The 12,996-nt window shown below is 39.8% G+C and overlaps 1 protein-coding gene across 1 annotated transcript in view; it reads left to right on the forward strand.

Moving 5' to 3' along the window:
• The window catches only part of grid1b (glutamate receptor, ionotropic, delta 1b), a 457,252-nt gene that overhangs the window by 251,651 nt on the left and 192,605 nt on the right, over positions 1 to 12,996 (forward strand). The window contains exon 2 of the mRNA XM_008437664.2: positions 10,097 to 10,381. Within this exon, the coding sequence (XP_008435886.1) occupies positions 10,108 to 10,381 (274 nt within the window). The 5' untranslated portion in view covers positions 10,097 to 10,107. The remainder of the gene's footprint in view (positions 1 to 10,096; positions 10,382 to 12,996) is intronic.

Raw genomic sequence — 12,996 nt, forward strand, 5'->3', positions numbered from 1 at the left:
TATTATAAAGTTTATTACATTTCTCTTCTGCTGTTCTGCAAACTATGATAAAATTCACTATAAAATACAACAAAACATATTGGAAACTGAAGCAAAATGTTGTATTTATAGATAGCATTGACTTAAAAAAAAAGAGGGATCTTCCACAAACAGCCAGTAAAATACAGAGTACGCTTCTAAAGGGAAAATACATTTTTAGTGCATGAAAACATAGTAATTATGCCCTTTTGTTAAAATTGTATATATTTGTCAGAGGCTGGTTTCTTTGCTTAAATTCTGAGTTTTGGATATGTTCCATTACAACAATATATAAGAAAATACTAAAAAAAAAAATAATAATTTGTGCAAAGCTGAACTGGAGGGCCCCTTGTGGCGATTGGTGGTAAAACTCCACTCGACTTTTGGTCTTGCTTATCAAGATAGAACATGGCACATGAAAGAAAAGTTCAGAATTTGAAGTGTTAAGTGACGAGGGAGGAGAAGGACGGTTCACACAGTGTGAAGATAAAAAGAAACCTCAACAAAATAGAAACCCTGAAGAAATGAGGGAAGGAGACAAACTGAGGATGAGATGAAAAAGATGGACGAGATGAGTACAATACAGTTAATAGAGAACATTTTTTTTTTTTTTACAAATTTTTGTTTTTAAGATTTCTTTATGAAACCTGGGATAGCTGAATATTGATTTATTTTAACATTAAATGTCAACATTTACCTGACCGGTAAGGTTTGCATAAATTCATGACAGAGTTTCATTTCACTTTCACTTAAATATTTCCATTTGATGCGAACTTCTACCTTCCAGCTGAGTCATTTCTGTTTGACAAACCTCCTGCTGTCCGTGTCGTTCGTCATTCGTCTCGGTGAAAGCGTCTCCTGGCAAGTGCATCGGCTGAAGTTAGCATTCATTTTCCTAATACAATCAGTTGCAACAAAACAGTCCTTCCCCTTAATAGGGTCACGCTAGTCACTCTACGTCTCTCTCGTTGCCCATCGTCTTCGCATAGATCAAAATAAATCCTCACTGCCATGAAAGCGGTGTACACCAAAGAAAATAATGTGAAAATGCGAGTTAATAATGAAACGGGAGCCATGTCTCTCCTCTCGTCTTCCTCCTTTATCTTGTGCTGCAGATCTGTTGAAGAAGGTGCTGCCTGGCAGCTTTAATCCTTTTGTTTTCCTCTGACGGGCCATCGACTGTATCTGTTTTCATTACTTATTGATCATGTGTGCCCCTGCCCTCCGTGCGGAACATCTGAAATCTAATTTCCCGTCCTATTGTGCGGCACGGCCTACAGAGATGCAAACTGGGGAAACTTTGGAGGCGAAATTAGCCGCCACAGTTGGATACTCTGCACTCCATAATCAAGCAATTAAATTACTTAAAATTTTGAAAGGTGTTAATGTTACTTGGAAAGTTTCGGATAGGACCAAATAATAAACATCAGTCCTGAAAACACAATAAACACAGTACCATAGTGGAACTTGAATGCGCTGTAGAAAGTGTGGATAACGAGAAAATATTTCCTAACACCTCATTGGGCGTTTTGTGTCTGGTTGACTAAAAGCAGCTAAAATTAACCCTATTTGACTTGGTGCTCCTTTTGTTTATTTTCAGCTTGATGTCGCTTCAGGTGGGCGACGTGAAGTGACAATATTCCTGCTGACAACTTCACAGTCGAGTAAACTTGTGCTTCAATCAGCAGGCCTGACAGATTAACCACACCAAATTATTATTTGATCTTTGACCTGATTGGCTTGGAAGAAACATGAAGCATTTGCTCTTCAAATGCAGAACTTCAGGCTTAAAGTTTTGATGTGATATTGGATCCTGGTTTCTCCATATGTTAATAAAAACAACTTGACCACATATGGTAACATGAAGGGGTTAATGGATTGTCTGCTTTCAGAGTTCAGGTGAAATAATATTCTTTATGTAAGCCGACAGGTTCCTGGTTCAGGAAGTGTTTGAGTGCAGAGTTTGTGCTTGCCGTTGGCGTTTGGTAACTTTAGTGCTCTCTGGGTTTTGCCACTTGTCTCCTCACCGAGTTCAAAATCCTGAATGTTTAATTAATTGATTATTGATGACTGATTTTTAGCACTGATTAAAGGAAAATGAATGTCCAATTTTAATGTATCTCCTCACAATGCCGTTCACATCGTCAACATTCACATTAAAGTCTCGAATAAGGAAAACGTAATTTGTCACTAAACCTCCGGTAAAGAGGTTTATTTACTTGCAGTTTTTTAAAGATTTGTAGCATCTTTAATAATATCCCTACAAGAAAATACTGAAACTCTGAATATACTTTATTATTAAAAAAAAAAAAAACGACCTATGGAGTATTTCAGAATCAGTAATGTTTGCATTTATTGTGCTGTAAGGTACCACTTATTCTGTCATATTTATTTTTTCATGAATAATTACTTCAACCCTTTTGGCTCAAGAGGGTTGAACGAAACATTGTCCTGAACGCACTGGGAGAATTTTTGATCAAGTAAAAGCACAGCTGGGGATATAAACACATTTCTTGACAGCCGATGCTGTTAAGCTCATCATCCTAGCAATAGCGTGCGTTATTAGACACATATCAACCGTATCTCTAGTGTCCGTAAAATCACCTCACTTCAGGGCGCCTCTGAACGCAACTGTTTTGACCTGTGTTGACAGATGTTGCACATTGCATCTTCATATTTTGACTAAATACATCTTAAACACATAGTTTGCATTATTTAATGTTTCAAAAAACAGACCAATAAAGGAAGTTGGCAAAGTACCTTCTGAAGCATGCCTTCAACTTCTGACGAGGCCTAATAAGCCAGATCAGGTAGGCACAATGGGGCCAACGCATTTTTGCTTGAAGATTGACAATGCTTCATCAGGTCAGAATCTACCTTCAGAGGTGTTTCAGCGCCTCACAAGGTTTCAACATCGTCATCCTGCATTACCATGTTAATGTCTTTAACTTACCTTTGAATCAACATGCTGCTAAGCTTTTGACTTTCCCGACAAGCCCTCTGCAACCAAACGGGTCATGGGAAATCCATACCCCTCCCAGTTATACCATATCTGATTCGACACATCTGTAAGTTTGCTTTAAGTTTTTGATGAGTGAAAGTCTAGGGCAGGTACAGCACTGGATTGACGATGAGGTATGCCGGACCTTTTCTATTTCCAAATCCTCAGTACCTGCTCAGTCCTGCCTCTCGTCACATGTTCTTCTGACCTCTGAAAGAAGGCTTCTTCCCTGTTTCAGCGTCTTCCATTTGGTCGATGAACCCTGAGAGACGGTAGCAAAGACAATCTGCCTCAGAAGTTTACACTTCTTAAGCGGGGAGACGTCGGACATAAAAATGTGAACAACGATCCTTGTTCACGATCCTTGAAATTAGTGTAGGGGAGAGAACAGCTGCATCCAAGGATCGTTGTCAGCAGATGTAAAATAATGGTTTCTTTCCGATGCCCTGCGCCGCTTTGTTTAAAGTTCCCAAAGCAATACAGCTCAATTGTGACCATGTAACGGAAATGGATGTTAGGATTTGACCAGGCTCCTTTTTTTAATGGCAACACTTATTTATACATGTCTTTTTTTTGACTACAGTTTATACAGATGGACAATCTTAAATCCTGAACAAATGATTCCTACTGTGACTGTCCATGTGGTGTTTAGATGTAACGTCAAACGCTGATCCATCATCTATAACAGTCATGCCAAATTGCCTGGGAGGACTTAATGAAATGCAAAGGAATGTTATTTAAATCCATAACCCTCTGCTGAAGGGTAAGAGGAGTATACTTTATTTATGTAAGCTAATTTAGGAGCAAGATATTGACCAGAGATCCCAGTAATGAGGAGCCGGGTGGAGGGAGGGAGATCTTTGTCTTCTCCCAGCCCTAATGCTCTTTGTCTCCCGCCGTCTGCTCCAAGTCACTCTGTAAGTGTCATTAGGATGCACAGGGAGTCGCTCCAGCTAAATATTGTGCTGGCTTCATTTAGCACAGATGAAACCGTGACTCACTGCGGACTCATAGAGCAACTGAGTCACGTCGCAGCCCAAATCATTTTAGCCAGCTGCCGAGAGAAGTTATCTTAGCAGCCACCAGCACTGTGCATCTAAAGCCTCCGAACCTATTAGTCCCTTTCTGGTGTGCTGTGTTAATTGGTGCTCAATGATTTCAGAGGCGGACTGACTGCTAGTCGGAGTCTCCGCTGCTCCGAGCCTCATTAACCAGGTGATTGTTCTTCTCTTGTGGAGAGACATAAATGAAAGTCATGATCTCTCCTGGAGCTTTTTTTTTTTTTTTCTTTAAGTCAAGCGCTGGTAAGTGAAGGAATACTGGAAAAATATGTGATACCTCTAAAGCTAAGCTGTTCTCTCTCCCGTCCCATAATGCATCTGTGGCTCAAACCAATTCGGTTTAGAGTCAGGTGGTCTTTGTTTAGTTTTTATTTCTTGTTTTTGCAATCTGTAGTGCTTGTGACAGAAATTTCACTTAYGTTGTTMAACTCRGGCTGAATTAGCTTTCTACCTCATTTGGTCTGTTTTTAGCTTTGTGTTTTGTTTTTTTTGTTTGTTTTTTTTTTCAAATCCGCAGCTATCATGAACCTCATTTCTCCGAGCTACAGGGAGGCAATGTGCAGATGTGAAGGAGCAGYGGTAGTTCACCGTACATTACCTGTTCAGCACTGAATGGTGGACATGCAAATAGTCTGTGCCAGGCCGGTAAGGAAGGAGAAGCACATTTATGCTTTCACTTCTTCCATCMACTGACGGAGTGATCTGACTGTTAGSCCTAAAGGCTRTCCCTGATAGTTTAGGTATSCTACTGTCATTGAGTTTGTAGCTGCCGTGTCCGGTGTTTGCTCTGAATTGTCTTTTGCAAAAAAATAAAATAAAACATTCTTAAGGTATCAGTCATTTACTCTGTCGTTTTTGTCTGTTGAAGGCTACATGTGGCCCGCAGGTTGCCATTTAAACCTCTAAGTAYTAAATGGAGCGTCGGCGAACCGTAATTCCTCCACGCTTTGCGCTATCTGAAAAATTCCAATGGTTTCTGAAAGATGAGACGTTGCGCTTTCCAGCCAATATMGGGTTATTACGGTAATTTCACCCCCACTGTAGCAGGRAGTGAAGTTAATCTGAGGGGCGCTCCTTCAGTAGACGGTAAATTGCAAAAATAACTGGTTGGATATTGAAAGTTCCAGTTATTATAGATACATGTGCAAATATACTTATTAAAGAACTGCATACAATTAAAATAAGCAAAGATATCCAGGTGGAGATTTAAAATTTAGGACATAAAGGGCTTTAAAGAGGCCTGCCAAATGCTGTGCTGGTTTTCAAGGCAGACCCTTCCGTTTTTTTTTTTTTGTTGAAATTGAGTATTGTACAGTAATGAATGTAATTGAGACTATTCTACAACTTTAGTCCATCTCAACTCTACTGAAATTTATTATGAAGTTAAAACATTAGTCAAAGAATAATTATAAAAAAAAAAAAGCTAACTTATAGAAATTATTTAAATGAATGATTTGAGGATCAGTTCTTTTCACACTACATTGYAAGTTAAATTGTAAATTACAATTCCTGCTAAAATATTGTTGCTGGCCTAATTTTAAAGCCCGAATCCATCATGTGTGAATATTTGATGGTGAAGTCGGAGTTTGAGCGTAATTTTCAGTTCAGCTGGTCCGAAGCCCGCAGCCAAACCACGAAAATCTCTTTTTCCTTTTAATCAGGGCCTGACTGATGGCGCGCTGCAGATGTGACATAAACTTTCCSGTGACGCAGGTACAGTAGTTTTCAAAGTCAGCCATCAAGCGCTGGTGTCCTTCATGTTTTAGACGCTTCCCCCCGTTCGTCACACCAAATGAATATTTGATCAGCAGTCCTCCGCGGAACGTAATGATGTGCTGCGAAGGTAATTCAGCCGTCTGAATTGAGCGTGGATCAAAATCTAAACGTGCATTAAACCAGTCCTTGACAACTGAAGTTAGACACCACTGCTTTAGTGGAAATAAAAAAAATAATAAACCACATCTTTTTGATGGAGCTTGAGTTGACAGTCATGTTGGCCATTTATTATTAATGTTTATTCCCTCGTCTGAGGCCAGCTGAAGAAAAGGTGAATATTACTTGTGGCAACACACTGTGATTTATTTCAAAGTGCCTCCAGTTTGTTTCAGGGTTCGCTCCTAATTAYCGCCGCTGTTGCGGCTAATGCATTTTTAACCAGACTGATCAAAACAGCTCCGCGCCCAAAAGGGACGGTCTGATTTGGAAATAATTTGGTTCCTGTGCAGGCCACTGATCAGGATGTAATCGGTTCAGTTTTTTTAGAGCGGACACCTCTAAAGGCTTAGCTTGGATGTTCTCTGGAATCGAAGCACCAGTCCATTTGCTGGTTGACAAATGGACTAAGCTGCATACAAATTGTACCCGTGGCTTCTTTTTTTCAGCGTCTTTATTAATAATACGCTTCATCTGTCAAGAAATTTGGGGACTTTTTGGCATATTTGCATAAATATATTTCTCTGAATATGTATTTTGCTTCCAGGAGAAGTTTTTTATTTATTTTTTTCAAAGGACTACACCTGGCCTGTTTATAGACTCGTTTGAAGCTCACATTCATAAACGTGTGAAAATAGAGCTGCGAACAGAAAAATGCTGCAAAGCGGTGCAGCGTGTTCYTCAAAACTTATTTGARGACTTCATGCAGCTTTTAAAKATTCACATCTAGTGGTTGCATCTGATTTTATAATTATAAACTGAGCTCAGAATATGATCTTGGTCTCATCCAGACAGTGGCTGGCAGAAAAACAAAAACATGTTTTATTTTGTTAACTAACTTCTTGCTAATTAGATCAGAGTTTAGTTCATTAGATCCTGTGTCAGAGGCGACATTTGTCCCGTTATCTTAAAAACTATTAGTTCGGTTGATTGCATTTTTTTTTCCTGTAAAAAAAAAAAAAAAAATCACAGACACGCAGACGATGCTGCTCTCTAAAGCAGAAGCTTTCACATAATAAAGATGGATTCGGTGCACTTAGGCGACTGACTGTTGATGATCTCGTGTCCTCGGTTTGTTCTCAGCTCTGAGGGAGTCAGCCYGGGTTCAGCCAAGTTTGACTCATCAAACATTAAGCAGCAGGATTCCTGCGACCTGCCAGCTGTTCTCCTGCTGTTTTTTCCTGCTTTTTCCTTGAAGGCGACCAGCCTTCATTTTATGCTCCTCTGCCTCAGCACGGATGCCTCTTCTTCTTCTTTTTTTCCCTCCATTTCATCTTTTCCCCTTGTGGGAGCTCAGTCATAACACTCCTGCTGTCCTTTGAAGCATTTCTTGACCTTTTAGTCCGGACAGATCTTCTCCTGCAGAGAAACTTGGGCTCTAACTGGAGATGAAAGGCGTCTAAAAGGCTTAAACTACACCTTTTTGTCTGAACACTGCAGGTGAAAGAGCCTCCGCGCGGCTCCGGTTTGATGTTGGGAACTCAAAGTTGTTTGGAAGTAGTTTTCTTGAGGTGAAACCAAAACCAACGACGGACATCGAATCCGCGATAAGAGAGAAGAAATCTCTTTTCGAGAAATAACTTTGAAGGATTTAATTTGTTTGGGGTGAAAGCGGAATAATTTCAGGGTTTTTTTCTTCTACATATATTGAAACATATTGGAGACATTGCATGGGGTAAAAAATCCCATAAAAATAATTTGGTGAATTATTTTACTTTGAAGCAGATTGACTTARTAAAAACATTACAGAATCTGTGCAGCTCCCTCTTCAGTTTAGCCCTSAGACTTTCTTTTGGATTCAGTTCTCGACTCTTTGGTCTGGTTCTCTGAACGCCTGTACTTTGTGTTTGTGGCAATGTGAATGCTTCAGRTTGTTGTCGTGCCAAAAGATGAAGCATCTGGAAAAAAATCAGCATCCAAGTCCCAGAGGAAGATGAACAGCTCCATGATGCTGCCACTGCTGTGCTTTACTGTTGGCAGGATGTCCCTTCAGTGATTTGATGCTTTGTTTTGGTACCAAACATACCTTTTGGTTGCAATAGACCAGAACAAATTTTCCCATAAACAAAATTGAATACATTTCAAACTGAATAGAGGGAAGTTTGTGGGTTTTATCCTGATAAAATCTGGACGGATTAGATTTTTCAAACTGTGTCCCGTCCTGCTGGTACTTTAAAGTAATTTGTTAGAACCAAAGATGCGTACATAGCCTTGGGGAAGAGATACAAATGTGTTGTGCAGTTTTTGTTGCTTTCTCTGTCATTTTTTATTTATTTTTTTGTTCTTATAACAGTTTGACGTACCTGCTTTAAAGCAAGAGCTCCAAGAGGAGGATTAGCTTCCTCAGCTGTCTGTGGGCAGAAAGAGACATGTTTAGCTCTTTAACTTGAACTATGATTTTTTTTTCTTTTTATATAATGTGCAGAGGTGAGAGATGATCCAGGTGGTGCCAGAAAGTGGGAAAATGGTGCGGATGAAAGTCTAGCTCTGAGGATYGTGTTTTACTGCAGGGAAAAGAGCTGCCTGGCTGAGTTATCCACTATATGTTTTTTCTTAAAAGCAAGTCGGTTTAAGAACCRTGTTGGTTTGTGCATCTTACATCAGAGCTGTTGATTCGAGCAAAGGTGTCAGAGTTGGATGAAGACCCAACTCTGACACAAGATTACTTTTTTTCATTTTCCGATTTACATTTCTTATGGTAAATTAAATAAACGCAGAACTTTAAATATGACTTAAATAAAAAAAAAGTTCACATCCACTCTTCTTTGCCTTCTTCTGTCTCAATCTATTTTTCTTTAAAAAAAGAAAAAAAAACAGATGTGAAGGACATAAAAGCCAATAGCAGCAAGAGAAATGAACTCTGCGCATTGCATTGACAGCGCACAGAGTCGATGGATTTTGGTATTAAAGTTAGAATGTAAACTTATTTCTGAACTCTCTCTCTTTTTTTTTCTTATCAGTGCTTTCATTTTGTTTTTAATATTCATGTAGATTTTGGGATGATATTGGTTTTACAATAACTGCCAGAAATGTAATTAAAATTTTGCTTGCGACTGCAATAACTATAGAAAATAAACATGTTTATTAAATAATAAACGTGTTCCATCAAAATGCACAGCATCATATGATTTTTTTTAATTTTCCACAACAAATTATATTTTATTWTGGTTGGCATTTTTGCCACAATTGCTTTAAATTATGACCTTTTCTGATTTTTTTTTCAATGCCTCATAATTGGCTGTGGCACTTTTGACTATCATAAAGGACATTATTTTATTTTATTTTTTTGTACCCAAAGTTAAATTTGGTCTGCAGCCGCGAGTTAGTTAACCATCTTCACATACACATTTCAATTTAGATTCCACACAAAACTATAAATATGGAAAACTGGCAGCAAAATGTAAGTGATGAAATTTTAAAAATTCTTTAACACCCAAAGTCGTGGTTCAGATAGAAGCAACTGAAGCTGCGAGAGGACTAGAAATGTCCAGCCAAGATCTATAACCGCCTGCTGYTTCTCACTAATCCCTCTGCTAGTTTCTATCCTCAGAAACAGGTCAGGTTACTAAATCTGGTTAATAACATCACATTTTTGAGTTTTAGTGAAGATTCAATTCAAGGCTGTTTGATGTTTTCTGTCTAGATCGTCTGTTTRCAGCAGTGAGCTWCTTCCACACTGAATCATATGTCTACATCCATGTTTTGTGYGTGCGCAGTCAGATGTGTTTTCCTGGGTTTTRCCWTTTTAAGATGAAATGCRGTGGGTAGCGGACACCTGCAGTCAGGGTTCTGTTGAAATCTGTGAAGGCCACTTTGTTCTCTTCTTTTGAAACGTCTCATGTGATARGATGAGAAGGAACTTGGTTTCTATTCCTGCAGTAAATCATACTTAATTTGGGTTGGCAACTTGCAGGTGAAAAATCTCCCAGCATACAAAACGCATCAATTATAATAGTTTTTGTAGTTTAACTTTCATTTTTAGCCTCCATAATATACTCTAGTGATGTCATTGGGCTCTGTTTGTCCTATTTCTCTGGAAATTGAGGAATTATTTATACTKTATCTCTCTTGTCTCCCRTTGCAGCCTGCGAGCTGATGAACCAGGGCATCCTGGCGCTGGTCACCTCGACAGGCTGCGCCTCGGCCAGCGCCCTTCAGTCCCTGACGGACGCCATGCACATCCCGCACCTGTACATCCAGAGGAACGGCGACGGCTCCCCCAGGACGGCCTGCCAGTTCAACCCGAGCCCCGGAGGGCAGCGCTACACGCTGGCAGCCCGGCCGCCCGTACGCCTCAACAACGTCATGCTGACGCTGGTGGAGGAGCTGCGCTGGCAGAAGTTCATCGTGTTTTACGACATAGAGTACGGTAAGGGGTCGACGCGTTTTGCCTGCCGCTCTGGTGGAACCTCAGAGGTAGAAATTCAAGGGCTGTGCTTTAGCAGAGACGATTGCATTGGAAATCAAAGATGAGACAAAACAGCTCTGTTCTCTGTTCCAGAAAGCRTAGTTTGGAGTAAATGTAAATGGATTATTTGTATTCTTATCTAAATGTTCTCCCCTTTGCTAATGCATGTGTTGCTTTGTACCTACACTTTGCTGTTTTTTCCCCTCCTACTTATATCTGCTGAACAATTGGATATGATTTTACTTCTGTTGATGGTTACTTTATTGAGGAAGCATTAGAAATCTCTCGTTTTGTTCCTGCATATTATTTTTCCAACAATCCATAACGCACGAGTCGTTTCCAATTATTCTGTTTCTTGTCTCACTCTGGACCACTTGAGCGTGTGAATTTACAACAAATCACAAGTTGTGAAGGTGACAAATTGACACATTGAAATGTTTTGTTGAAGACCGCCGCATTTTGAGTGACTCGGTTACTCAAAATGCGTGAAATGAGCAGCACCACTGTTTTCTGTTCCAGTTCCCTGAAGCCTCAGTAGGACTGACATAAACATTCACTTCTGAAGTCTATGGGCAAAAAGTGGGCAAAAATCTCTCCGTTCCAACTCCAGATGGAGCCTAGCTTAAGCTAGAGTTGATCTTAGCTTTACATCTGACTCGTGATGAAGCCCCTCCCATCTGCTAAATAACTGAATCCACCTGAATCARATAATATTTAAAAAGTTGATCTTTTAATTTGTCACACTGTTTACCCAGCAGCTGATGCTCTAGTTTTATTTTYGTCTTCCCTTGAAGTGTTTTCTCTTTGGTGTTTGATATAATACTTGTGCAGCTGCTGGCAGGGACAGGGTACATACAGATGTTTGCTTTTTTTCTGCTGCACTTCGCACCGAGCTACGTTTTTCTTTTTTCTTTTTTTCCTTTTTTTTCAGATTTAGTCTGAGGAATCCTTTTGTTTTGATGAAACACATTTTGTTTGCTTCTGAGCATCGCCTGTTTCCATTTCTCAGTCTCAGCTGTGACGTTGCGGTAACTCTGCGTCTCCGACCGTATCACCACATGGTGCCTCTGCCTCTTTTTGATGACTCACCAGCTTCTGGAGACAGATGATGCAGCTCTGCTTGCAGAAACACACCGGAGTGTTTTCCCTCTGGCTGTGGAAGCCAGCTTTTCATTTGCTCGGAGTTTCCTGACTTGCGCTCTATTGTCTCTGTAAGCGCCCTGCTTTATTCTTACAYGCCGTCATTTTAGATTCAATTTTATATCCGAAACATTTCATCCCACCTGATTTACTACGTTTTTTTTTTCTTCTTAACTTTGTTGTGAATTTACCTGATGTGAACTCTCAGGGATTAGCTGAGAGCAAATCATTGAAAAACCATTAGGAAAAAGCTCTAAGTGCCTCAATGATTTCCACCGTTCCCAGGCTGGGAGAGGTTGTTGCAGTGAAACTTTAGGGCCCGGTTCTCCCGCGTGTTTGTTTGGAATAGCTCACTTTGATTGCATCTTAATGAAATCACATTAGCCTTCATGGGTTCTTCAGTGTGATCAATAAGGGATGGTGGCAATTACAATACAGGGATACAGAGCGATGCGGGCGCTTAGCCTCTCGGATGCTCTCTTCCAGGCCACAGGGATTTCAAGCTAATGCATCAGAGCTAAATTGGAAAACTTAGAATGATAAAATGAACAAATAGAAAATATGGGGTACTTTCTCGCATAATGTTAAGTCCTTAAAATGCGTAGGTGCTCTAAAGTGATGATCCCCAAACTCTGGCGCTTAATGCGAAGAGCCACCTCAGTGACGGAGATAAAAATCTTTTTWAAAAAAACATTGTTAAAACCTAGCAAACGTATGCAGTCTGCTGGGTTTGGATGTATGAACGATTTGAATAACAGCAGGCGAAAGGGCGATTCGACCCACTTAGCTGAGGCTTGAACGAGGCAAAAAATAACCTATATAGGAGCGTTTATTATTAAATGTGTTAGAATGTAATATCTATTCCCCTCTAAAGTGACCTATGCAACACTTCAACCTCCCACTGCTGTCAGTGAGATTCACCTTAACATGAATTTTCACATAACCAGCTGATTCAAAGAGAGTAAATAATTAAATGTTTAAATTTGTTGCATGTATCCTCTTAATCGCTTCATTACGTTCCACAGAATGTCTGAGGAGCAGGGCTCACCTGTCGGGTTATCTTTAGTTATAGTTCTAATAATTAACTTCGGCAAGTGGGTTCTGGTTGTCCTTAGCAGCTCATCTTGATTTGATTTTTTTTTTGCTTTTGTTTTTGTTTCACCTTTCAGTCGCTGGATAAACATTGATTCAYTGACTTRAACGCTGAATCAAAAGCCTCAAATTCGATGTTAACTCTGTGCGCTCGGTTTTAGATGTCAACATGATGGTCGTTATTGTTTTTAAAACTCCTGCAAATGTGTATTTAACCGAGATGAGAAAAAAATTTTTGTATGCGTTTTGTGGCGTTTAAGTGTTGTTCAGCTGTTTATTCATTTGGACAGGAGAAGAGAACAAGAGTCGGTTGTTGACATCGATTTCCACCATCTGCTGCTGTC

The sequence above is a fragment of the Poecilia reticulata genome, linkage group LG19, assembly GCF_000633615.1.
Source record: "Poecilia reticulata strain Guanapo linkage group LG19, Guppy_female_1.0+MT, whole genome shotgun sequence".
Taxonomy (NCBI): Eukaryota; Metazoa; Chordata; class Actinopteri; order Cyprinodontiformes; family Poeciliidae; genus Poecilia; species Poecilia reticulata.